The 27,845-nt window shown below is 43.2% G+C and overlaps 1 protein-coding gene across 5 annotated transcripts in view; it reads left to right on the forward strand.

Annotated features, from left to right (window-relative positions):
- Window positions 1-27,845, forward strand: part of LOC133472637 (tudor domain-containing protein 5-like) — a 94,576-nt gene that overhangs the window by 45,398 nt on the left and 21,333 nt on the right. Inside the window, exons 1-4 of one of the 5 annotated variants that reach the window (XM_061763757.1) lie at window positions 2,079-2,282; window positions 8,259-8,371; window positions 13,142-13,287; window positions 22,036-22,098. In XM_061763757.1, coding sequence (XP_061619741.1) covers window positions 8,314-8,371; window positions 13,142-13,287; window positions 22,036-22,098 — 267 coding nt within the window. In that variant the 5' untranslated portion in view covers window positions 2,079-2,282; window positions 8,259-8,313. Of the gene's footprint in view, window positions 1-2,078; window positions 2,283-8,258; window positions 8,372-12,860; window positions 13,014-13,141; window positions 13,288-22,035; window positions 22,099-27,845 lie in introns of those variants that run through there. The other 4 variants (XM_061763760.1, XM_061763759.1, XM_061763761.1 and 1 more) reach the window with 4 other exon arrangements.

A 27,845-nucleotide genomic window follows, 5' to 3' on the forward strand; every position in this document is an offset into this window, starting at 1 on the left:
CTTTTCATCTGTTACCGCGGACAGATGTTAGCGTTAGCTCTCGTCCCGGCATTCAGTGTGAGGATGCAGTTTGACCCTATTTGAGTTTGATTTGTCTAATTGGAAGACCTGCAGTAAAACGAAGTGTATTTTAATGACTTCAGGAAGACCTGGTCCGCACTCGTTGCAACGCGCCACCATGTTTACTTCGAAGTGTACTGTAACCTCGTCATGAACTGATGGAATTCACTTAGCCCTCGGTTGTGACCCAACAAACAGCTGCTTCTTGTTTTTTTTTGTTTTTTTTCTTTTATAGCTGCCATGTTGCTCGGCTCGCCGCGGCCCCAAGAACACGTTTTTGACATTAACGTTGTCAGCACTCTTGCGGCGGGCGAGGAGGAGGAGGGTAATAGTGTGCAGCTTTGAACAACACGGCCACGGCTGGGTTCGTACCTTGTCCGCAAGATGCTCGCACACAGCGGACGCCGCTTTTCGAAACAACAAAATACAACAGCTGCCAGGTTATGTAACCTCAAAACTGAGAAAGTATTAGAACCGTTGCTTTACGATTGTAATTCCAGCTCGGTAGGTCAGTTGGTATAGGCCTGTAAGTAACTTTCCAGACTTTTCTTTCCTCTTTGCGTCCGCGTGTTTTTGCGCTGATCCCCAGTGGCGAAGGATGCGTTCTGATGCCGGCAAGAGGCTCTCCCAACGAGGCCCGGCCTGGAGGTCGGCGACTGAGGCTAGCTCGTGACGCTGATCCATTGCGCGCACGCTCTGCATCTCCAGTCAGTGGGGTGACTAAGACGTACGACTGCACTCCTCCACCACGACTAATGAGGTCAAAAGGTGGTCAAATATTTACGAGAGCGTGCGGCTCGGCGGGGGTTGCTCTAGCTTACAGGTGTTAAACTCAAGGCCCGGGGACCTGATCTGGTGCCACTAAAAGCAAAGCAAAGTCTGCGTAATTCAGATTTCTTGCCAAATAGATTTGGTCTATTCATCGGCAATTTCTTTTCATTTTAATCAGTTTTTACAGGGATTCATTTTCACCAAATCCTTTCCTAAAATACTGTAAATTGGGTAATATTTGTACTTTATATTAAAATATGTCTTGTCTATAAATTTAAAAAAACGATTTGTTGTTTAAAATCTAATTATCCAATGCATGGATGTCGGGCAAATGTCAATTTCATATTTTCTCACAAATCAATATTATTGGTCTGTCCCTCCGCCGTCTGTTATTTTTGCACATCAATAACCAATTTAAAGTGTTTAAAATAGCTCGGGAACAAATCTGGTAACGCTCTTTAAACTCACATGCACGCAAGGCGCCGCGTCGGCCATCGGCGTGAGCTAAAAGCCCGCGCCCGACCACGACACCACAAAGCAACCGTGTAGACGCTTTGAAACCTCCAGTGGGCTGATGATGTGTGCGAGAGCGAGAGAGAGGTTTCTTTGAAATGTGCGAGGTGAAATAAAGCGGCGCCCCAGCCAGGCCCGCGCACTCGGAACCACCCACACTGGACATGAAGGGCGCCATTCAGAGAGACAGAACACACGTTTGTAGATGAAGAATCATTTAGCGGCCATGATTGTTGGGCCACAAGGAACGGGAGCTGTGAGATTCGGACGTCGCCATCGAGTCTGTTTTAGCTCGGATGAAGCGGTTACCGCTCCAAATTGGAGACAGTTTAGTGTTAAGGGGTTCCAATTTTCTGCACTTTGATCCAGTCAATGCTGCACATCAGGGTGGTGAAGAGGTGTCGTTGCCCTCCGACGGCCGTTTTTTTATTTTTTTTTATTTTTCTCGTGAACCCACACAAATGTATGATCGTCTCATATTATTATATACACACAGCAAATTGTTGTATAACCAGTTTTGAAATCAGAAGCCAGTAAAAAAAAAATAATAAAAATTTGCAATTTTGCTATTGTAGCAAAAAACAGTCGGCGCACATGATTGGCCTTCTCGGGCCACATAAAATGATGCGGCGGGCCGAATGTGGGCCCCGAGCCACCAGTTTTGACACGCGTGCACTAGGAGTATTAATAGGCCCAGTAATCCTCTGGTAGGTTAACTCGCCCAATAATCCATTTGTAAATTAATCCGCTGCTAGTGTTTGAATGAAATTGCTCTGCTTGTCACTATACGCCGCTGGCACAGATGGATGAACAAAGATTATTTATCGTCCATAAATGATCGAATCGGGTGGTTTCCCGCGGCACACCTGATGATCTCTAGTGCCGAGGTCGGGAGTTACCGGGATCACGACGTGTCAATTAAAAGGCCATTTTATTAGGTAAGGCCGATTTAAACCTTCTTTTTATCCCGACTTGCCTGTTAGCCTGAGCTTCCTGTTATCCCACTTCCTGTTTGAGCTTTTCTGTCCCCCTGTCACGGTTAATAGGACAGCACCGGTGTTTTCGCAACTAGAGCCTCAACGTGTCCTCCCCGCCACGGTCGATTGCCCCCCCCAGCCCCCCCACCGTGGGACATTGAAGGAAGCTGCTTGGCGGGTGGAGGCACACAAATAGCTCATAGATGTGTGGCGTGCATGCGAGCGAGGCATCAGCAGTCTGGGAAGCGCTGCTGTCGCATTCAACATTCATGGTTGGCATCAGAGAAAAACGGGCAGGGAAAAGAGCACATTATTTCTTCCCAAGCAAATAATGCACCGTAATAGTAAGAAATACGACTTTTTCATGGAATCTGAGGGATATTTTCCAGAGAGTATTTGTGAGGTGAGGAGATCCTTTGCGTTTAGAGTTTCTGAAAGGAAATCTAAAGTCTCGCCAGTTGTTAAAGAGAGAATAAATGGTGTGCGCCCGCACGAGTCAAACACAGTTTTGCATTCGTGGAGGAAGAATTCCAAATAATAATGAATCAACTCATTTTCAGTTGCACACTGGAAGTGACGGAGAAGCACCAAGCAAGTACCCAAAGGCAGAGGCGATGTTTTAAACATAAATGTTTTCAATAAATACTTTGTACCTTCAGTAAAACACAGCTGATAGAAAAAGATGTGTACATTTAAAATGTCTTGGGTTTAGTCGCCCTTTACAACACACATCCAAGAAATTGGTTTTGGGATAGGCCTTTTTATTTGTTTTCTTTGCGTTCTCGTCCACGTTGTAAAGAATGGCGTGCTGTGGTGAAGGTAGCGGAGGGCGACAAGTCACGTCATGGCACGAGGACGCCACGCCGGGATAAACTAACTGTCACGCCAGCGGCTTTCCGTGAGAAAAGTGGGTGGGGGGTAAGAGGTGGCGAGGTCACGGGGCATCACGCTTCCATTATTCATCTTCCGCTTGCTGTCTCCTCCTCCTCGTGTCGCCCACTTTGTTCTGCCAGCTCGCAACAAGGGCAACCGTCAGCATTTGCGTGTCTCAATTTCCCAGCCTCCAAAGTAAATAAACATGGACCAAAAAAAGGACAAGGAAAAGTTCCAGTGGAGTAGTTTCCTTGATTTTGGAGACTTTTTTTGTTTTTGTTTTTTGTTCCCCCCCCCCCCCCGCCAACATATAAAATGAGCATTTCCTGTGGAGGAGCACTTGGAGTAGCTCCTCGTGCTTTTAATGCACAAAAGAGCCCCCCACAGCCGCCCTCCCCCTTTGCTCAAACAAGGGGCCTCTCCATTTGCACCTTGTTCTGGTTAAAAGCTCAAAGCAGCTCCCTGTAAGAGGTTTGCAACGCCAGGTTCCTGAGAGGCCATCTCCGGATGCTCTCCATAATGATCATTTATTTACAGTTGTGCCATTCATTTATTCATTTTTTTTCCCACACAAACACATACCCGAATGACATTGGTGAAGTCATTAAAGTAGATATATTGATGCACATTATTCAAAAATAATAATAATTTCTCATGTATAATGTGCATTCCCCCCCCAAAAAAAAATCTTCAAAAGTCAATAGTGCGTATTATACATGGGTATAGTAAAAGTTAGAAAACTCTTTCACAGTGCTTGACATAAGTTTTTAGCTACAAACATTAACACTTTAAACTTATTAAAAGACACCTAAACCTATAGTAGATACGTTTTAGAACAGAGATAAATTAGTTTTGAAGTCACAGTGTTAAGACTAAACACGACGGTGCGCCACAATATTAAACACATTATGAAAGAACAAGCAAACCTCAGTATTAATATTATGACTGATCCGAATTTATTAGAAAAACATGTTACCATGAACATTTATTGCATATAAATATATCAATGGATAGTCATGGGGTGCGTATTATACATAGGAAAAATGGTTTTCCTGATTTTGGGAATGTGCACTATAGTCGTGTGTATGATACTGCATGAGAAATTACGGTACTTCACATACTTGTTTTTAAAAGAGTGGGTGGGGGGGACAGCAAAAACCACATACACATAACCCTGCGCGCAATATTTGCCGTGTTAGTTGTCCCTTTTGTTGGCCTCAGTAGCAGTAAATCAGCCCGCAGCCCATATTAATGTTATTGATCAATGTCAGCTCTTGTGCTTCTCTCAACGCCCGTGCACTCTTATTGGGGCTCCTTTATTACAGCCCGTCTTTCCAAAGTGACAACCGAGGGGGTTTGGGGGGCAGGGGGGGGGGGGGGGGTGCCGAGTTTCAATAAAGCCGGCACTGCTTGTGGGCTTTGATACGCGTCCGGTTCCACAAAGACAAATAGTTCCCCCGGCTATTGACTCAGCCCTTTTATGACTTTTAACTTCTTTTGCAAGGTGGGTGAAATGTATTTACGCCGGCATGAGACGAAACGCTGTCCATTGGACATCCTTATTTATTTATTTATTGATTGATTTTACACACTTCATTAACTAATCACTAATGCTCATCTTTGACGCCTGGATGGAAAACTGGATGGATGGTTGCCCTACTCGGCTCCAATCAAAAATATTACAAACGGCTCTCGGTGTGATGTTCACAATCTCCTTATTTATTCTGGTTGATTTCAAGGACTTCTACATGAAGGGCAGACAGGCGTAGCTGTATAAATCTGTATAAATATAATTTTCTCTGGGGATGGCGGGAGGAGGTCCTCACCGTGCCCCTCACAGGTGGTCCACTTCCTCCCCAAATCCAAACACTGCCACGACTGTGTCCTCCTGCGCTAACAGATAATAGCAGAAACCCAGTGCGACGTGTTATGGAGCCCTAAATGAAAGCGATGTGCCCCATTGAGCCCTGTAATGAATGTTCTGACATTGAAAATGTCGGGCGGAGGAGTTGGGGGTGTGGGTGGGTGGGGGGGGGGCGCCTCCTAATTTCTAAGAGCACATTTTGATAGCGACGATGAGGCTGAAGGTGAAACGTGGCATTAGAATGCCTTTCCGTCCGCGCATCTTGTGCATCATTTCGCTTCATCTCGAAAACAGTTTTCGAGAGCTTCACAACGTGAGGCAGAGATTGCTCGTACGCACGCACGCACGCACGCGGCATTAGGACAGCCGATAAGAGCTTTTGTAGATTTTGGATAACGACATCCCTGAATACCAAGTGACTAAAAGAGACCCACGGGAATTAATAAAAATGTCTCCCATTATACGTCCGCAGCGCTTTTCACAAAAGCAGACTCTTTTGTGAACGCCTCCATTTAATTTTGTGTTGCAAAATCTTTTTTTTTTTTTTTTTTCTAATCCCTGTTCATTTTTGTGTCATTATGCTTTCACTCTTTATCAGTTTGTTCAATTTTGCACTTCTTTTATCCCCTTTTGCTATCATATTTACTTTTGCTCTCATTGTCCTTTTTGTCTTTTCGTTTTTTAGTTATTATTAAATTGCAATTGGCAGAGCAGCAGCTGCGACGTTTCAACCCGTGACGCCGCCAAGAAGCGACGCAGGTGTCTTCTTTGACTCTACTTTTTTTGTAACAAAAGCGCTCTAAACTGCTCTTTCTTTTTTTTTTGGCGTCTTTTTGAAGCTCTGACCTCCGATGGATTCCTAAGTCTAAAATTTGTTTGGCATTTCTAACAAAAAGAGACAAATTGAGTCGCAAACTCAACTAATTCACCTCAATAAAAAGGTGTAAAATATTATTTTTCTTGCCTTTCGCTTGACCTTGTGATAGTTTTTAGCCACAAACATTTACACTTTAAACTTTTTAAAAGGCACCTAAACCTATTAAAACATTAAAACTATTTTTAACGTATTTCTTAGCACCTGTTGATACTGTTGCGTACTCCTGTAAATTAATGGGAGATCATCGTATCACAAAAAAGGCAAATAAGAAGACTCGCTAGCTCGCACAGTTCTCCAAATAAGAGACAACGCGTGTTTGCTTCAAGCTGTTTGTCGCTCCCACTTGAAATTTAGCGTAAAACTAACATATTAAACGAGAATTAAACATTGTATATTTAAATACCAAAGTGTTCAACCCAACCGTTATCATTTCGTTTTGATAAAGGCCCACTGTGCTCATGCTAACGGCGCGCAATTCTAAATTCTGACGTCTTTACTTTAGATTCCGATTATTATTGTTCGTCTGATATTATCTCACATTATAGCTCACTGCACTGTCGCGGTGATGGTTCAATTCTCATGCTAATGATCCCAATCGGTACACACAAACCGCAAGCTGCAGCCACACGCACGCACGCGCTCGCTACCTGCTCCCAGCTACGTGTTCATTTTCCCCCTCCCGGATAATCACGCAGAGATTGGATAATCCTGACACAAATCCTTTTCATTGCCTCAGCCCGCCGCAAATTCTCATGTTTGTGATATCGTTTTATGCCGACAATCAAAGGTGTTGTTTTTTTTGTTGTTGTTCAAATGCGGCCTGTGGCGTAAACACGCTTTCGAGAAACTTAGCACGTTCATCCAGAATGAAGCGCAGACAGAAGCGAGGTTCGTTAGCGCATAAATATGCCAACAGGGACGCGAGGTCATATTGTCGCTCGAGTCATGAATTATTGTGTGTCTGCACCTTCATGCATCACATGTCAGCTGAGCCTAGAAAACGAGCCGGTCCACCTCCTTGTGTCCACATTTACATCATTTTCTTGTTTGGAGGCAGAGAAAGCAAGCTCGGTCTGAAAACGTCTTAACATGAAGCGAAATCCCCCAAAGTAGTGAATGATTTCTCATGATCTCGCAAAGTGCACGTCTGTTAGATTTTGTTTTCTGCTGTGCACCTTCCTTTCAAACAAAAAGCCCGCCTGCTTATTTTTGGACCACAAGATACAAGATCTTTTTTTTTTTTTTTTTTTTTTTTAAATTTATTTTGTTGTTTTTATTTTTTTTCCCACCCTTTTCCCACTGAGGCTTGCAGCCCGAAAGCCGTTTGATCTGCGGCCAGGGAGACGCACATTTCATTTTGCGTGACTCATCATCATCATCGGACTATTTCTTTCCTCTTTTTGATTATTTCCTCGACCTTTTTGAAATAGCGCCGCTCTCTCCAGATGACGCGAGCGCATGTGTGGTGGCAGTGAAGCAGCAGCAGCTCGGAAAACGGTCAACAATTCAGCAAAAAAAGCAACTTCTAGCTGTTTATTGCCACGCTCATTTGAAACAAAGAATTGCACAAAAAACAACCACATTGCCTTGCCTTTAAGTCTGCTAGCTTAATGCTAAAGCTATTAGCATCTATGTTGTGGTGCTTAAACACTTTACGCAACCGATAGAACACAAACTGTACAGCAATAACAATATAACTACTCACAGTCATATATTCTTTATCCTCTGGATAGAATGACTAATATTAGTGCAGTATTGATGAGCCCAGAGAGGAGTTGAGACAAGGTTATTATGAATCCAACTAGGCAGGACGCAACCTGTTACATAGGACCAGGTAGCTTTGAATATATATATATTTTATTCTTTCATAAATAAAGTCACTATTGGAAAAACAGCAGTGGAGCCATAGAAGTTGAATGAACTTTTGGACCATAGTGTCCTTGGATATTGAGGACCAAAAAAAAAAAAGGAAGTGATGTTTGACCGCAGAAGCATTGAAGGTGTGATAATCACAGAAAGGTGAGGAAAAAAGCCTGCGGGGCATTTTTTTGTGAGTGTTTACGTTGCGCCCCGAGTCCTCCGTGTTCATCCCTCGAGGGAGCTTGTCCGAAAGGTCACGCCGACCGGCTTTTGATTTGGGATTCTCTCTTCCAAAATGCTTCCTGCCTCTGACTTTTTCTTCACTTAATGAGGCGCCGCTGCTCGCTACCGCTCGCCTTTTACCTTTCACCTTCTCTCGTGTGTTTTTCCTCTTTTATTTGTCTTCTGCTCACTCCACCGAAGCCCAGGAAAAGTTGAAAATGTTCTGCGTATGTGCGTGCAGAACGTTCCATCCGGAATGGTTCGTGTGTTTCAAAGTCCTTGAGCTGTCAGATGAGATGAGAGGACACCATGCCAAATGCCATAGACGGGCTAACGAGAAGCATCTCTGTGGCGGTAGGTAGCGCTTTCAGCAATGAATGCAAACGACGCATGAACACGACTCACGGGCATATATTCTTTATCCTCTGCGAGAAACGAGTAATATTACAGCAGCTTACCGAGTCTCAGGAGTTTGGAAACGCTTTTGTATCAGCGTGACTGTATTATGCTGCCCCCTGGTGGCCAGTTCGTGCACACCAGAAGGAGGCGCAATGACTTAAATAATGATTCAGTTCGTGTGTTGCACAGGAAAGTCAAATAGAAATTGTGCCTCACTCAATAAATGTTTTAAAAACTGTTTTCAAGGATTAAATGTGCTTAAAAGTTAAATGCAACTGAACTGTACCTTGGCAGTGATTCTTCCCCGGACCAAACCTTAAAAGTCGTTAGCTGCACTTCTGTGTGATTCAAACAAATTTGTCGCGAAAATCTCCTTGGGTTTCGTCTTTATCAATTTCTTTCACACGTCGGTTTTTTAAATCTAATTATTTAGACCGCTGTTTTTTTTTATTTTATTTTTTATTTTTTTTTTTAAATCTGTTCTTACCTAATTAAAACTCCAAGTAATTATTAAAAAAAAAAAAAAAAAAAAAAAACAACTTCAAACCCTTTCTTAAAAACTGTCAAGCTAACTTATGATGAATCCCAAACGATTATCCTTTTGGCACAAACTACAGGTAAACGGGGAAAAGGAACAATTAATGTAGTAGCAGTGTTGTTTTCTGCGGTTAAAAAAAAAAACTGTTTTTCTCCGACATAAAAGGAGATGATGCTCCATTTTGCATCTTTTTCCTCCGTTCCTTTCATATCCCATCATGCCGCTGTGACTCCACAACAAAACATGGCTCGTAATTATGTGAACGCGGCAATCTGACAAGCGTTTGTTGTTGCCGCACACTTTACCTGCCTGAAAACTGTGAAGGGGGTGACTAAAAAAAAAAATAAAATACAAAATACAGTACTTGAATGCCTCTTTTTTTTTTTTTTTTTTTAAATGTGTTTTTACTTGTAAATGTTCATACCTGACAATGGGAATACGCTGTTCTCTTGAGAACTTCACAGGCTTTTTCATCGCTTTTGTATTGTCTGGTGCCATTATTCCAAGCATGGCATCGACAAGCTCCTTCATTTTTTATTTTTTATTATTTATTTTTTTCCCCCCCGTAATATCTGCTTTGATCGCATCTTTCAGCCGCTGAAAGACTGCAGGGCAAGAAGTTTTGAGACTTTTTTACATCCAGTTCAAACCCCCCAAAGAGAGCAAAATAACGGCAGTCAATGCTGCGTAATGGCCGCGCTGATCATTCCGTGTTGCTCGCCTGCGGTGCTCTCTCGATCTGCGCTTTTTCTTTCCCCGAGATATGTTTTATTTTTTGCTTCGTTTTCTTGCTCTCCGCTTGACAGAACTGAGATGCTATTACAAGCTGTCTGACACCTCTTCTTTGCCTTCTGCCGGAGATGCCTTGGCTGCCATCTGCTTGTTTTTAGCCAGGCTGGGGAAGAAAGAAATTCCAGATGATGTGGCCCTCGCTGTCCCTGATTTTTGAGGAAGCACGATAGAAACGATGAGAGGGGGAACCGTCTCCATCTTCCATCCTTTTTGTTTTTTGTTCTTTTCAGGGGCCGCTCTCCTCCGCAAATGAGAAGCTCAATTTCCTGTGTGCCAGCCACGTCGCGGTTGTGCCCCCGTGTCGCCCTCTCACGAGTGAGACCCCCCCGCGCCCACCCCTCCCGGCCACCCTAGTTGCGCTCTGAATTCTTCCTCTTCTCGAGATATGTTCTCCAATTTTATGCTTCCAATATTGTGGGCGCAGTGGAGAAAGAACCTTTTGTGCCCACATTATAATGGCCATAAAAAAATGCCTGCGGGATGAACTGGAGATTAGCGCCAGTCTGGCCAACATCAGTGGCGTTTCCTGACAAAAGTGTTCAAAACAGATTTTTATTCATTTATGTATTTATTTTTATTTATTTATTAATTTATTTTTTGGGTGAAGATATTTTTATAGAAAAAGAGTGAATGAATCGCTAATACTGTTGTTTTTTTTTTACCCCCTTGCCTGTTGTGCTTATTCGCTGTACTTCACGTCCACGCTTCAAGATATCGTATCAGTGTCTGCAAACCGCTCCCTCTGAACCTCATGATTTTCGTTGTCTAACGTGTGGGCATGTATCAGTCAAAATATATTTTTTTTGTGGTGGGTTGTGGGAAATCTTCCACTTTTAACAAATACATACATGGTGGTACATGACAGATGCACTGCCCAAGTAGAGTTCAGTTGTATTTAACTTCTTATGACAATGCATTTGCTTTTAATGAACTCTTTGTTTTTCAACTTTTACACTGACTAACATTAAGTGTGTGCGTGAGTGTTTGTGTTTAAAGATTTGGAATCCATGAAATCGGTTTCGCATCAGAACATCGAGCGCCACAGGGGAATGTGTGTTTGTGTGGCAGACTCGCCCGCTTCAACTCGTTTAATTGAATTTATTACATGAGCATGGGCGTTTTCTTCTTTTTGTGCAAAGAAAAGACGAAAAAGCATGCAGAGTAAAGTGTTTGTATGTTAACCGTAATGTTAGCGCTATGACAACAAGTGGACAGAGCCTTAAAGTAGATGATGCCACGTTTGCGTGGTTAGTCACAAATTCTGCTTCCCTCAATGGCAGACTTTTTGAGTTTTTGTGGATCATTTGTCTTTTCAATTTTCAATTAACAAACAAAAATGAATTTTTTAATCAACACAAAAAAAATCCCATTATAGCCTAAAAATGACAAAATATTTGTTCACGTTTTAGATTTTTATATATATATATATTTATGTATTCTTATTTTTTAAATTATTTTTATTTATTAATTTTTTTGCTATTTGAAAATAGAAGAAACCACATTGGGATTCTGTAGCTTTAAGTCACAAGTTGGGCTCTTTTTTGAGCGCACACGCACGGCCCGCTGTGTGCACAAGCAATCGACCTTATCCGACCCATTAAAGGGGACGCTTATTTCCCGATCAATGGGTTAATGTTGGGGTGGGGCGGGCAGAGCAAAGCGAGAGAAGCATTTGTGCCCCGCTGGGGATTCCCTAGTGTTTCACAGCCAAAATAGTATTTGTTCTTTTTTTTTTTTTTTTTTTTTTTTTAAACTCTTTTTGGTCAGTCTACTAAGCACTTAAAGACTCCCGGTGATAAAGTAGCGAGGAAGCACAGGAATGGGCTCTTTTGTGCACTCGTGCGCACATATTTTGTCACCTGTGGGCACCAGTAGGACTTGAAAGTGTTGATCACCCTTCAGAAATACATGAAAGAAGGTGTTCACCCTCCCCGAGGACCAAAGTGTTTCTTTTTCTTGACTTTTCTGTTTATCTTTGATAAAACAGATGCTGACAAAAAATAAATCTAATTCCCAAAAAAAGAAATGTTTACTTGGGTTACATTTGTCTGGCATTTACATTTTTTTAATGATCCTAAACATGAACACATTCACTGCCATTGACGGCTTTAGAAGTCAAATATCCATGTTAACTGGGAAGGCTGGCAGTGAATGAGTTAAATGTGGGGAAACTGAATTTGAGAAGGGGGGCAAATACATTTTCCACGGCAGTGAGTGTGTGAGTACTTTAAGGCGAAAGTCACACATGCGATTAGTTCAGTGAGTGCGTTTGCTCCTTGTGAGTGCTTTCATTTAATATTTGTCTAACTGTTTTATCTGTTCAATAAATAGCTAAAAGTGATTAAAACCTTTTGGACCCTGCAGCATAATGGGAAGGTTTGTATGAGCCGTCCAGTATTTTTTTTGCATTTTGACAGCTCAAGTTAAAATAGATCTGGCTCACACGGCCCCTGTTGTTGTTTTCCCAAGCAAATTGGCGCTTAATCCGATCATCAATAACCAGATTACGCAGAGTCTAAATTGACCGTGTGGAGCCACCGGACTGTGCCGCTTCTGACACTTGCGCTGATCCGATAAATTCTGTCGGGCGCATCGGAAATGTATTTCAAAACCAGTAGTGGTCGGCAACTGAAGATTGCAGCCGGTTCGCCCGTTGTTGTTCGCCAGGCGCCGTCACTCCGCTGCCCGCCTGTCACTGTCGCAGCCTCCCGTTTCCATGACGACCGGCACATCTCAACTCTGGTCTTCAGGAGGAGTTTGAAGACAAAGTGGAAAGCATTTAACCTCATCTGATCAGACACACACACACACACACTTGTTTTTTGGGCCACTTGCGCCGTGGCAACAGGTGTCAGATGTGCTCAGCGCCGCCCACTTCATCTCATTTTCGTGCCACTTATGTCACCCGCCGCAATGAATGTGAAATGCTGTCGGAACACTTTATCCTTCCCACCTTATCTCCACACTTTCTTCACACACACACACACACACACACACATACACAAGGCAGCACACGTTATGGTTATCTGTCATCTCTCCCGTGGCCACTGCCAGGCCCGCCTTATCCGCCTTTATCTCCCTTTTTGTTTTTCCCCTATTGCTCACCTTGCAGGTTGACCGTGTGTTATAAAAGAAATGAGCTTTTTTTTTTTTCATCAATAGCAGCATGTTTGTACAAGCGGTTGGCACATCTGCCTCGATAAGCGTTACAGAAAATGGATGGATGGATTGTTTTATAGTTTGTTTGCTCAAGAATGATCGCGAAAGGTGGTGTGAAAATGACCGCACGCAGCAAAACCATACATGGGATTTTTTTCCTGTTATCTATGAATTATCCGACATGATTATCACCTTATTCATTCCTGTTGTTATCTTGACCTTTGTCTCCTGCACAGCTTTGCCGCATCGTCCGCCTTCTCCTCGCGGGGCCCCCCAAGGACAGTCATCAGAAGACCCCGCTGGGGTCACAGGGGTTCAGAGGTCGCCTGGCGAAGACGTCCACATGCTCGTGTCAAAACACCAGCTGGCGCAACCGACGCGGGTAAGTGTTGTTTGCTTTTAAACTTTAATCGGGGCCGGTCTTCATTCTTTTGAACACATTCACTGCCATTGACGGCTTTCGAAGTCAAATATCCATGTTAACTGGGAAGGCTGGCAGTGAATGAGTTAATGAATCTCACTGGACAAACAATATATTGATGGATCCCAAATTACTTCCAAAATAATTTCAAATTCATCTTTCAACATTACTGTTCAAAATAAACTGCTGACAGATTATTTTAAATCAAAATGCAACACAGGTGTGGATGTCACTTACTACTTTGCTATCTGTCATTTTATTACATTTTTGACTTCGCGATACAGCACATGAGTCGGAAAATGGTGAGTTGCAAATAGTACACGTCTTGAACCAAAAAAAGCAAATAACTGAAGTTGTGTAAGAGTTCGTCACCTGACGTTATTATTGAAGCAGGTTTAAATTGCAGCGGACTTGCATCAGCAGATTCCTGTGCAAATAAAAGGCGTCTTGTGTTTCTTAAGAAGCGGGTTTGGAGAGCAACTCCCACCCTCCCTTCTTTCCCTTTAAAGGATAACCAAGTTAGAGAAAGCATTGAACATCAGATGCGAACGTCATGCTGCAAAATCCCCCCCCGGCTGCCGCCTGTAGAATTTTGATGGCGAGCGTAGCAGGAAGTAATAGAGATAAATGTGGCGTGCCTGTGAATCCATTTCGCCGCTTCTTCGCTCCGAGACGGTGCATTGCCCCCATGAGCCGGGTTGAAATGGTTTCACGCACACACACACACACACACACACAGGCGCGCGCACGTCGGGAAAATTGTGTTTGTCGTCTTCTTTGCTGCTTCTCTTGCAAAAGTACACATGCAAGCGTCTATCATTGAGTTGTCATGTCGGTTGCAGCTTCGAGAGGTTTCAAGTAAAAACTCACGGCTGCAAACGTATATGAAATGAGTGTACACGCAGACAGCCTGTCCATATGGACGCGTACTGCATGCATACACGTGTATCTATATACGCGTATAATATGCTGACACGTTTAGATTAGCATGTTCCGACACGCCGCCTCCTCGCCGCCATGACAGCTGGTCATTTGATGTGAATAGCGCCATCGGTGTACGACGTGTGGACGGTGTCTTTGTAGGCTTCAATCGAAGCCGTTTTCACAAGCTGAGGAATAGAAAGTACCGATATTTGTTTTCAAACGTGTGTAGTAAAAGTCAAATTTCTATAAAGTGTGTATACTAGTCCTCTCCATTTGTCTTTGGATCTCTTCTTCAATTCATGCCTCAAGTCGTCTTGTAACCCAATAGACTGCTGACGAAGAATATTTGGGTCAATATATCGATTTAAATCACCAAGGCCGTTTGCTTTGAAAGTCAGGAAAAGGATCGTTGAATGGGTGAGATGGACAAGGACGAGATACTCTTGTTTTTTTTTTTTTTTAACTCAGCTTGTTGGATAATCCCAGGGGTTTTGTCCAGGCCATTAACACCAAATCCATTCCCGTCCCCTAAATGGACCAAGGAGAAGCTTGTATCACCCTGACGTTCTGGATGCAAAATGCACTTTCCTCACAATGATCTCGTGGGCTTTGTCCATTTACCACCCTCGAAAGACCTGCGAGATCCGTCTCTCTCCACTATTCCCTCGAAAGGGAGCTTTGCGTGGGCCTCTGTCATCGAGAAGGAGCTTCAACCTGCTCCAAATGGAAAGGGGCCTTTTGTTGGAAATGAAGTTAAAGCAAGCCGAATGGAATCAAACATTGTCTCTGAAGATTAAACTTCCATAGCCCTAAGTCGTGTCCTTGTCCAGCGAAACATTCCAGGGAAGGTCAAACTGAACTTCTCTTGTCACAAAGTGTTTCTGGGCCAGCCGCTCACCTCAATGAAGTTACAAAACGGTCCGTACACCGTCCAATGACACGATCTGATCATACGACAGCTGGGAATTCGTCGCATATTAATGTGCAGGTCATAAGTAGGTCCAGAGTCTAAACATTCAAGTTTCAAACAGGTACCGAGTTACTGTGGCAAAAATCAAGCAAGTCAAGTCGAGTCCAGCGTCTGTACCGGGGCTTCGGTCTGCCGCGACCGCTTTAGAGCGCCCCGTTGTCGCGGCGTGGTAAGGCCCCACGACTTACCGGTGGGCTCCATTCCAGTTACCGGAGGCTTTAAGCGGATATATTTTTTTGCTGCTCAAACAAATAGTTTGTGTTGGTCCGAGCAAGGTCGTAGTAGAGACATTTGAGTGACAGCTGGCAGGTGAGCGGGTCGTGGTTTCAGCGCATTTAGCGAGCGCGCCCACCGCGTTTCAGAGCAGACAGAAGTCATGGGACTGGAGGTTTTCCACTCCCAGCCAGGCCAAATTTGAGGAACTCGTTCACCTCTAACAAGCAATGGGATAGATGGCACGATACACTGACAATCTTCATCCGAGCGGACAACCAACCAACCACGGCGACATGTGGCTTAAACCGGCGTTAACGAGCTGATGCCGACGGCTGCGAAAATGACGATTGGCTTGAATCATGAAAACATCCTTTCCGTTGTACTTTGGGAGGAAGGAACACGCCTCGAGCCCGGCTGAACGTGGTTTGTGTTTAGTCATTGTTCACCGACAGGAATGCGCCATCGCTCCCTTGTTCAAAGAACCAAAAGCAGTTTAAGCGAAGCCAACTTTGGCTATGCTCTGCAAGCTAATTTAGCCCCCAGACCGTGGCTCGTTGTTTTCGCTATTAAACACAGCTGTCCTGGCCTCTGCGAACACACGATGGCTTATCATACCTTAACATTATTGTTTCCATCCGAGATGCACTTTAGGGGAAGGGAGTTCCAGGAAGTGGTTTTGAAAGGCAAGAAGGATATTTTGCTCATGAATGCTTTCGTCCACTCGCGTATTCGAATGTTGTAGGTCACAAACTACTCCGTTATTCAATTATAATGCAGTATTGTCCTCAGTGTTGACAGTAATGCATTAGTCGGTATGTTATTCAGGTTTCCCCTTGTCTCCACTCAGAGGACAAAGTCAGTATTCCTGCTGTTGTTCTATTCCCCCCCCCCCATTTTTCCGCATATGTTTAGCTGCGTTGTCCGAACTGACGTGGCCGTGCACAAATATGAGCACTTTCGTGTGCTGCAGAAAAGCACGAACCTAAAAGAAGCCCGAGGCATTAGGGAAAAGTACAAGTCCAGACAGGCTAATGTGCTTTGCGTTGGGTCAGGCCCCAATCAGGACTTGGCTGTGAATCAAAGTGCGCTTCTGTGGCATGACAAACAAAAAAAAGCACTGTGCCACTTCATGTTTGTTAACATGTTCATGAAAACGCTTTGTTTTGGGTGGATTCTGCCGTTCTTTGTTTTGGGAGAGGAGGAGAACAGAGCAGCAACTCCTAATTTGGGGATTTTTTTGAAAGCGCTTTTGGCTGACACAAACCATACGACAAGCAAAAAAAAAAATGGGTCAAACAACTGCCCGTATCTGGAAAAAAAATCTTTAGCCGGGTCACTCTTATGTCAAGGCGCCACTGTGCAGGGAAGGTTTCACATTTGTCTCTTGGATGTGACTCCTTCAAATATTTGAAGGATTATTATCATGGCCCTGGCCTCCTTTGTTTGCCCCACTTGAGCACCACCTTCCTTCACGCTGCCACGGCGAGCTTTCAGACGCCGAGGTTGGCGAGACGCAGCGATTAGGCACGCTCCGCCGCTAATTGCGATTAGCATGACTTAAAAGCGTCTCATTTCATCTGTTGCTAATTAATTGAATTCCGCGCGTTACTTGACAAGCCGAGATGTCACGTTGGCTTAAAAAGCCCAAGCGTTTGTGTCCGGACCCATCCAATCTCGTCATGCCAGGATCTCGACTCGTGCTTTGTCTTTCGGGTTCGGTTCGAGTTCCACGTTTCAACTTTAAAAGTATGAACTGATTCAATCTTGAAGCCCAGCAAACAAGGCCGTCTTTTATCAGACACTGCTCAAAATGGAGAGTTCTTGCTTTGATATAGCAGCAGACTACTGAGACACAGAGGCCATCGAAAGAAACTTTATAATCGTTTCACCCTGCTCAAACACTGGAAACACACGGATACTTATTAAAACTCACTCGCTCGCTCGCACGGTTCTCCAACGCGTTCTCGCTGCTAAGCTGTTCGTCACTCCCACTTGAAGTCGACTGTAAAATTGACCGATAAAACATAAGAATGCAACTTTTGTCGATTTAAACACGGGACAAAAAAATGTTCAAACCTTCCAACTCAAAAGAAAGTCTGCTAGCGTAACGCTAACAAATAATGCAAAACACTCACTTGCTCGCGGAGATAAATCAAACGACTGCGACTTCCGCACACACAGAGCAGCAACACATACAAGCAGAACATACAACAACTCTAAATTCAGTTTTGCCTGTATACCTTGCTTGAAAACTGCCGATTGAGAGGGGGGCTCAGTATACAGCTAAAGGTACATAGTGGTTATTTTTATTGATTTACATTTTTTTTCAGGAGCAAAAGGCATTAGCTGTTGGAGTCCAAATATATGGGCTGATATTTCGGCACGTAAAGTGTTGATTAACGAGTCTACGGGCCTACGAGGGGGGAAAACGACAACAATAACAGAAAGCAAAAACAAAAAAATCATAATAATAAAGCAATATGTTGCCTCAGGGCCAGTTGCCAATTTTGTCCAATCTCCAGATGTTGGCGAGGTTGTGACTTTGCAGGCCTTATAGTGGGTGTACTCCTTCCTCGCCCGCCAAATTCCCGTCAGAAGCTTTTCGCCGCATGCCGTGCTTTATCCCGTCAAATCCACAGATTGCCACGTGGATCTGGAATTTCCGTGCGGCGCCGTGTTCGGGGGAAGGCTCGTTCACGGCAACTGCAAGCGAACCGGACGTCGAGACCGCCAGGTTTTCTCCCGGCGCTATCGCTAAGCGCGACTCGCTCGCGCGTCTCCGAGAGCCGCACGAGGTTAATCCGACTTAGTCTGCAGCCCAATCTAATGAGTTGGCCCGCTCGCCTCCCCTGCGTCATTGCGCGTTTAAGCTGCGTACTGGGATACTCGCACTGGGAATTGTAATGCACTGTCATTAGTAAAAGACTTATCATCATCATTTGGGGTTCCTTTTATTCAAATTCAATTTCGATACATATTGAACGCGGAAGAGCTGACGAAAAGGCAGTGGAATTGATTGAAACGAATAAAATGTCCTCATTATTTCGGGAGTTTCGGAAAATAAGGAAGTAGGGGAACATTGGGGATTCTTGGAATATATTTAAAAATATATATATATATAATTAACAAAGGGAATTGTTGGAATATCACAAATAGTAGAATTGAATGGGGGGGGAATTGGAAGATGTCACCACTTTTTTCAAAAGGAGCTTTTTTTTTTTTTTTTTTTTTTTAATTAAAAATGTGGATTTTGAGGAAAGGAAAAAAAAATTGCGCAGATGTCCTGAATGCTCTGAATATTTTGACACACATTGGACACTATTTGCAAAGGTGTAAATTTTAGACGGTCAAAAAAGTAGTAGTAATAATATTTTAAAAAATACAATAAAAATGTGTGCAGAATAACGAGTTAATGCTCTTTCGCAGTCACACAAAAATATTCCATTGAAATTTTGTTCTTATCGCGCCTCTTTTGCCTCCACAAAGCAAACAGGAACAAATGCTCACCTAGCCGACATCGAAAATCACGTTTGCAGCCTTTTCATCAGCAATGTTTTCCCGTTGTACAATAAATGGCCACGTTACGATCGCCAGTAAAAATCACTCTCTCTCCGCAACACTGGCAAGGTGACACCGCCGCTTCGCCAAAGCCAGACCGTATTAGCCTCTAATAGCTCGCAGGTGACGCTCGCACTCATAAATGTCATTTCCCTCTTCGAGATTTAACTGCATATCCGTTTACATTCTTTCACGGTTTATACGTCTTTGAATAGCAGCCAAAAAAAAAAGAGAGAATTTGGCCATACCAAAGAGAGCACGTTTCCACGTGTTTTCAAAGTTGATTAAATGAAAGATTTACGTGGGACAAAAGTGAGACGAATGAGCAAGACGCTCCGGTGCGCACGTCTAATCATTCGCTGTGATAACTTTCAGTTTCTTTGTCTCCCTCTTCAATTCCATCCATCTCTTAGAGAACCTCTCCTGTTTTTCCTCTGTAACATGAGTCCCTTTTGGTTTGCGTTGTTGATTCATTCTTACCGCGATGCTACATTTAATGCTAGGCTTTTCGCCGCCCGTGCTATTCGATGATCCGGATTCTCTATTATACTTTGGATTCAGTCCTATCATCTGAGATAAGTCCAGAGCCCGCGGTCCTATACAACAGTATTGTCCGGCTCTGGCCTTGAGTGTGCTCCTAATTATCAAGGCGATGGTTGTTTGCTGACTCTGCAGTTTTATCGGAAAAGCGCTGACTGTTGACTCAACGGAGCGAGGGCGACGCCAAAGCAAAGACAATCGTCCCCGTGACCTCAGTGTGATCGATACCACAACATTTCCGCTCACGTCGACCCTGCCGACACACACACACACACACACACGCACGTTAGGGGGGGGGAAATCGGAATCATGCCAGAATAAAGTCCAATTAAGGATTATGATAAAGCCGTCATAATGTTACACCTTCATTACGGAAAAGGTGCCTCTTAAAAAAAAAAAAAATAATAAAATAAAAATGGGACTGCAGTATATTCTCCCAAAAAAAAAAAGCTTTTTGCTGTGGAATAAGTGTATCATGCATAACATATGTATCATACGAACATGTAGCTAAAAAGCGAAGAGTGGGGAGTATCTGTCACTGAAATACACGAGCGCAGTCAATATAAGATCCACACTCTTTCCTTTATTTCTTGCCCGATTCCTCTCTTTTGTATTATAACAATTTAGCGACAGCAGCCAGGCCAGGATAATCACACCATGTGTTTGTGGTTCGATAAAAAAGTAATTGTGACTCTCTTTTTTTTTTTTTTTTTTTTTTTCAGCAGCTCCACGAGAGAGCAAAAACAGGAAAACATTTCTCAGTGTGACCGAGTGCACTTGAACTGTACGGCCCCAATAATGAGCAAAATGGTTGAATGAATACCTCTCTGGGTGTGTCAAAAGTGAGCATTTACAGGAGAGGTGCCCGAGGGATGATTGGCAGCAGGTGGCTTTTCAAATGAAAGTCTTGCACCATGCACTGATATATTTTCAGATCCCACTCTCTGTGCTTCCCCGGGGACGTCTATGAAATGATGAAATTGAGGAGTGAAGTGGGCGAGTGCCACTGCCTGTGCATCTTTTTTCGGAAACCTCAATTTCGTGCGCTTTGCCTTCCTTTCGTCCTGAGAGCCGTTTGCAGAGAGTCCACGGAGTCTCGGCGGCTACCCTCCTGGCCCAGGGGAGCCAGCCCTCAAAGTAGCAAATAGCGCTCGTGGCTTTATTTATTTATTTGACATTTTTTTCATGGGTTAAATATTAAAAGATTTCATGCTCACGGGGCAGAATAATTGCGCAGATATACACAACACGCTTCATAACTTCTACTCACAACCCAGGCTAAAGTTAGCTCCTCCCTGACACACAGGGACACACACTGTAATGCTAGTCGCTCTTCGCACAGGATAAAGAATATATGCCTGTGAGTGTTGTTGTATTATCCGTCTACGGCGATATGTTCGAGTGGCTGTTGCTTAAAGCGTTGTTAACATGAGTATTGGTATTAGAATGCATTGGCTCCTATTAGATTGCGAGAGGTGTACCCAATGATGTGACCGGCGAGCGTATATTTAGTGAGGATTTTCCACTTTTCTGAAAAGAGGAGCTTTAAAGTTTATTCCTACCATATCGTAATGTCCTTAGAGCAAATCTTCTTTGGAGGTGCTGATCGTCGGGGCCTCCTCGCTGATCTGTAGCAGGCCTCATCATGGCCACCAGCCTGGATCTAATCTGTTCCCGCTACCGACCTTTTTCCCATCCGCGGTGTCGGCGACAAGTCGGAGACGTGCCGTGACTCATCCCTAAAACTGTAGGTGCTTTACCACTCTTTTTTTTTTTGTCTTCATTCCCTTGATCATTTGCTGCAAAAGTATTGGGACACTCCTGCAGCTCTTATCTTTTTTCTTTTGTTTTTTTTTTTTGAGCTAGTCACGTTGCAATATTTTACTCTGAGCTTGCCTGAAAATCGTCGAGGACGCTTTATCAACTCAACTTTTCTTCGGCTTTATTTCACACTTTTGATTGGATTGATAACATTAAATCAGTTTTTCAAAAGAAAAACACTGTAAGGAATTACAGATTGGACTAAATGGTACCTAATGCTAAGCAAACAGCAATTAGCACAGTTTAAGTTAACAAACAAAGGCAAGAAATAATAGCCATCGCTCCTTTAAGATTCTATTCACATTCCAGTAAGATTCCAGATTTTCTTCAGCTGTGCTAGTTCCATTTTGTCACCTTTGACCCCCTCGCTGTGCTGCCTTCTCTCAGTGACCTGCGCATCCTCGCAGCCAACAACGAAGCGCTCGAAAGTAGTAGTAGTATGCCAGTGGTAGCAAGAGCAGGGTGAGTGAGTTAAGAAAGTGCACTCGATGTAGCATGAACACATGAGAATATCATCAAAAGCACAAATTCTTTTTTTTTTTTTACTCCAGTTTGTCTCACTTAACATCGCGCAGTTTGCTTTTCAAATTCTTGTGAGAATATGTTGCAATCTGACTCAACACATGCAAAAGAGACCACGATGCCAAAAAGGCAGGTTTGTTTGTTTTTCTTCTCTCCAGGCTTCTCCCATCTCCTTGTCCCGCCCTGTCCCTCTAGACCCCTCCTCGCACAGAAGTACCGAGGTACTGTACTTGTTTTGTGTTTCCCTTTTGTGTTAGATCATCCTCTCACGCGAAACTTTGTGAATTGTTGATCAGCTCGGCGGCTTGCACTTTGATGCCGGCCTCTGGGAAGAGCAAAGCATAATTACTATTCTGTGTATTTGTTTACGACTCTTTGGGGACTTGATTAGTGCTATTTTTAGCTTGAGAAAGACAAACCGCTTGAAATTGCATTTTTTTTGCTGCGATGGCCAAGGTGACGCACGGAGGGGAACCCGCTCCTTGCTCGATTTTTAGCATGAGGCTGCCTGTCCTTGGTCATCCCGTACATTTACGACACGGACGCTCGGTGCGGCTGGACCTTTTCGCCAGTGATGCAACTTTTTGAAAGCGCGCTCCTCAGCTCAAAAGGGAAAAACAAACGGGGATAAGAGCTGCAGCCGCACTCTAACAAAAATGCTGAGGGGAAAAAAATGATCTTACCCTGAGGTCGTATTTGGGCGGATGTCAAGTGTGGCTAGGCTACCATCTGAAAATATTCCAATTCTGACTTTGAGGGCACAAACGTACCCCAAGAGGTTAACATCCGGGAGAAACAATCGTTTCACATTAGAACCCCCGCCACCCCCACCCCTGAAAGCCAGATCGTGGTTTCAAAGGCCGTGATGAACGGCTGCCAGGTGCCCTGGTCCATGTGGCACTTTTTGAAGAGTTTACAACCACCATGCAAAAAACATCTCAAGTGAAAGCAAAAAGAGACCTGACTTCATTTTCGCCAGACCGGTGGGAAGCCGAGCGCCCGGTCGCCTCCGGTCTTCTTGTCGGGCCGTGTCAGCATCATCGCTCAGTCGCGAACCCTCCCTTGTTCCTTCCCGACATCCCATAACGCACTTCAGCACTCCCAGAGCTTCTGTGACCGCGGGTTTGGGAACCCAGAGCTCCAGATCTCGGTTGTATCGTGTTGTAATGTTTTTCATCTGCTTTCTTTTCGGCGACTCTGGTGCCTGAGATCTTTTTCCATCTGTTTGAAGGACCGAGCTGCACGAGTGACTTCCTCACACTAAAAAAAAAAAATTAAAAACAAATTTGATTCTGAAATCTTGTCCATTTAATACCATCTTTAAAAAATGAGTCATAACACACGAAACAGTTTTATTCCTAGAAAGTATCCTCAATACTATTGTAAGTAATATTACATTATGATATATTATATTAATTGTAATATTGTAAAAATTCTCAAATCGTTAAGACCATCTTTTAGAAAAAAAAAAAACAATGTCATCAAAAATGACTTTTATTCCTAAAAGGTATATTCGTCAATGTAAGCCACTGTAACATTATGCAGTTTGAACATTAAGACTGCACTTAAATAGAGGAAAACAAATGTTCTTAAATATTGATACTTACTTAATTTGTTGTGCGCATAAATTAAAATTGTACTGAAATAAAAGTTTCAATAGAAACAGTTGTTAAAGATGACATGCAAATGTCTTGTACGAAACAGTAAAATACAACTGAACTGTACTTGGGCAGTCATTCTTTTGCGTGCCACAAGAGGGAGCCCACGAACCAGTAGTAGATAATCACTGATCTAGGCCGACTAAATGTAAACACAAATAAACCAATATATTGTGCATTTACTGTCAAATTGTCATCTGGTTTGTAATTTATTTGTGAACCTGGACCAGCAAAATTCATTTGTAGAGCAAAACCCAACAACAAAAGAAATAACCTGGATGTATAAAGATACCTTAAAACAGAGTCTTAAATAAAGTAAAAGATACAATGTCAAGCAAAATATGTGCTATAAATTCAAAATAGAATGGATATAAAAAGTCTACACACCCTCTGTTGAAATGCCAGGTTTTCGTGATTAAAAAAAAAAGAAATGATGAGGCCAAGATGAAACATTTTACAACTTTTTACACCGTTAATGTGATCTATTGCCAATTAGGGGGGAAATGACACTTTTGGGAGAGGGGAAGTGAAAAATAAACAACTGAGAGGATTGTTGCACAAGTGTGCACACCCTCTTACAACTGGGGGTATGGTTGTGTTGAACTAATGAACTAATCACATAACTGGGACAAAGTCCACTTAATGGATTTAACTTTAAATCCACACTATTGATTTAAAGTTCAGCTGTTCTGGTAGGCTTTCATTATTGATGGGTGTGAGTATGACTGATTGCTTGTTCTACATGTGTGGAATGGACTCCAGCACACCCAAATGAGGATACGCATTATAGAAAATAGATGGGAGTGGATGGTTGTAAAAGTCTAGCATGTGTAATGTCATACATACAATATTTTTTTTTGGAGGGGGGGGGGAGTCAGTTAGCAAGCGATTCATATTGGGAAGTGGTCAAATAATAGTGCAATCAATATCATTTTGCCCAAATTGAAGCATCGATATCTCCTTGCTGAGAGTATACTGCTTGTCTGGCTGCACGTTGGAGGGGGTGGCATTAAATATAAATATGTTATTATTCGCATATTTTTCTCTGCTACAGTTTATGGAAGCTGTGTTGGCAGAAATGGATATTGTAGCGAACTGCAGTCGTCTGTCTTGCTCAATTAGCGTTTTATATTGTGTGTGTGTGTGTGTGATGGGAAATATCAGTTGCGAGTGATAGCACCACTCAATAACTGATGGCCGTGTCTGGACTGAGGGGGAATGATTAATGATGAGACGATGGATAATATGAGTAAGACACACACTGAGATCTTATCAACTACATGGATGCTGATGTGCACACACACACACACACACACACACACACACAATGAAGGTACACATTTGTGCGCATTAAGGGAAAGATCACAGGTTTTGCTGTTTTGGTTTGTATTTAGTTTGAAATATAATATTGTGTGTATGATTCAACACTGGGTCATTGCTGTTCCCGTAAACGAAATTGCTATCGCTTTCGATCACTAATGACTCCAATTCCCATATCGTTTTTGAGTACATTTTGCACGAAATGACAATTGCGCTTCATCAATAGTAAACTTCACACTTAAATACTCATAGCTCATTGTGGTAAATGAGTGGCAATAATGTACAGACGCTACCTTATCTCACCAAAGTCCCTGTAAAGTCAATTCTGAGATTTGTTGAGAAATACATTTTACATTTGACGATAGTTGCTGAAAACATGCAGACTGAGAACTATGTAGTACTGAATTGTTGGGAGATTTTTCACCGTTTCAGTTTTTTCTCTCTCTTTTGTGGGGGGGCATGCTACCCCCCCCTATATCAGAACTTGAACTTAGCTAGCTAGCTAGCGATGCCAACATCCCGAAAATCCATCTTCCTTTCAGATAGCCTGCTGGCGTGACCGCTTTAGAGCGCCTCGTTGTCGGCCGTGGACTATGGACAGATGGACTCTGTTAAGTGACTTGAAGGCAATTGGTTGCAATGGGTTTTATTTCGGGGTATCAGATTAAAGAGTGCTGAATAATTTAGCACGCCATATTAGTCCGATTTTTATCTTCAAAATGAAAACCATTTATTTGTTGGTGGCAAAATGTGGAAAAGTTCAAACCGGGTTGCTGTGTGTTCTCTTCTCTTTTCTTCTTACTCCGTGGAAATGTTTAAAATGTCAAATAGCGACTTGTTTCTATTGACTGGAGTTCAAGCTGAGCAGGAGTAGATTGGCAGATTTCCCAGTATTACAACCTGCATACAAACCCAATTTCACTAACGACTCGCCTCTCATGTATAAACACAGTGGCTCGCAAGTGCAAAATGTTCGCACAAAGAGCTTCTGTCAAGCCCGCTGCCCAAATGGCTGTTTTGTGCTGTCAGTCATTTGCTCCCCAAACATACACTTAAGCGCCTCCGCTCAGATTTCCATCTTTTATTATCTTGCCACGCAACAAAGCCCAAATTCATGTGCGCTTTCTATCTGACTCCAAATCTTCCTCACAGCAGTCGGGCTTTGACTCGGCGGGGGTCATCTCCAGACACGAGGAGCCTTCGTTCACACGCACACGAAAAAGCTGCAGATATTGCGGCCATTGTGGCACGCCGTTGCTCCCGTTTCTCTGTTGTTGTTATCACATTTGAGCCTCTCCTGGAGCTCTTCACTTGCTTTCGCTCCCTGCGATATCTCTTCATTAGCCCGCCTCTGTGCTTGTTACGTCGCGTTGTCGCGTTATAGTGTCGCACTGTCCGACAAATGGTGTATCTGACCTCTCTCTCTCGCGCGCTCGCTTTCTCGCTCTCTCGCTAGAAAAATGATAGCCATTGATTTGTGTGTCTTTATTGCAAGTGGAACACAGTTCACCGGCATGGCTTGGATCCTGATGCGTGTTGTGGCTCAATACTACCATCTAGTGAGTGGTAAAGTGTGTGAGAAAACGTTCTATGTACTCAATTTTGCCATTCACGTGCAAGTATTATTCACTGAGATATTCAGAAAAATAGCTAAAAAATGCAAAACAAAAGTTTTTAGTCTTCTTGCATCTGCAACTTCAGTAAGCAGCATGATGATCTGGTGGTAAGGATTTCAAATTTTCAGCTCTAGTTTTGACGTTGAAAAGCATTCTCGTCCTTATGTCGGTTGTGAGTCAACTCTCGCCTGTTTCTCCCGCCGACCTGGCGGTGTGTCAGCAGGACGGCGTGCGGCGCGAACATGCCCTCGGGCACACACACACACACACACATTTATTTCCAAAGTGGCAAACTCACTTTGACGAGATCTTATCGCACATTCAAACACAACACGTTCAAATTCACACAAAGTGATGCTGCACTCCTGTGTGCGTCTGTGCGTGTGCAGACTGTTCCGGCGCGAATGTCTCGTTAATTACGGCCTCTTTCCTGGCTCTTGTGTGCAAGGGTAATTACTGTGTACATCCTCATTAGCCGCCGTTGTACATTGTGTTGCGTTCACTGACACGAATGCAGCTCGATGGTTTGTGCTAGTTATGTGGGTGCCCGTGGTAGATTGTGTGTTCATGGTTGTATATATACATTATGTACAGTGTCAGGTTGTTGTCATATTGTTTGCTTTGTGATTTTGTGCACATGTTTGACCAAAGGTATGGTGCAAAAAAAATAAAAATCTGTCAAACAATCTGATGCTCATTGTTGTGAACTTGGAGAATCAACGTTATAAATTGCGAGCTGCTCAGTTTTCGTTCGCTAGTTAGGTGCGCCCTAATATTTTACTTTGTGTTTTGGTTGGGTCAGCAATAGTAGACTGGGACTCATCTACACGCCAACAATACACAGACAGCCAATAATGTTGTGATACAGTAGATCACAGGTTGGAAACATACAGTAGGTAGGACTCAACGGAATAGTCCTTAAATGGTGAGGAAAGGAGTTACTTCGTAACAACTGGAAGTTTTCAATCTGATCGAACGATAATGACATACGGAGTCCCTCAAGGGTCAGTTCTTGGACCCTTTTTGTTCTGCCTTCATACAGTATGCTACCCTAGAGTCGAATTTTAACTTTATTATTGACTATTGTAGCTATGCAGATGACACATAATTACATCTAGCGGTGTCTCCAGGTGATTACAGTTCAATTGAGGTGTTGTGTCACTGTCGAAATACTTCCTTCAATTTAACCGCAGAAAAACTGAGGTAATTGTTAAGAAGATTGTTCATGAATACCTGGAGTCAGTCTCATCAAAAACCAAGAGCAAGTCTTGGTGTGCTGATAGATTCCGATCTGACGGGGCAGCGTGGTCAAATCAATCACGAAAAGTAGACTTGACTTTTTGAATGGTCTTCTGACTGGACTCCCCCAAAAGA

This window comes from Phyllopteryx taeniolatus, chromosome 23 (genome assembly GCF_024500385.1).
Source record: "Phyllopteryx taeniolatus isolate TA_2022b chromosome 23, UOR_Ptae_1.2, whole genome shotgun sequence".
Lineage (NCBI taxonomy): Eukaryota > Metazoa > Chordata > Actinopteri > Syngnathiformes > Syngnathidae > Phyllopteryx > Phyllopteryx taeniolatus.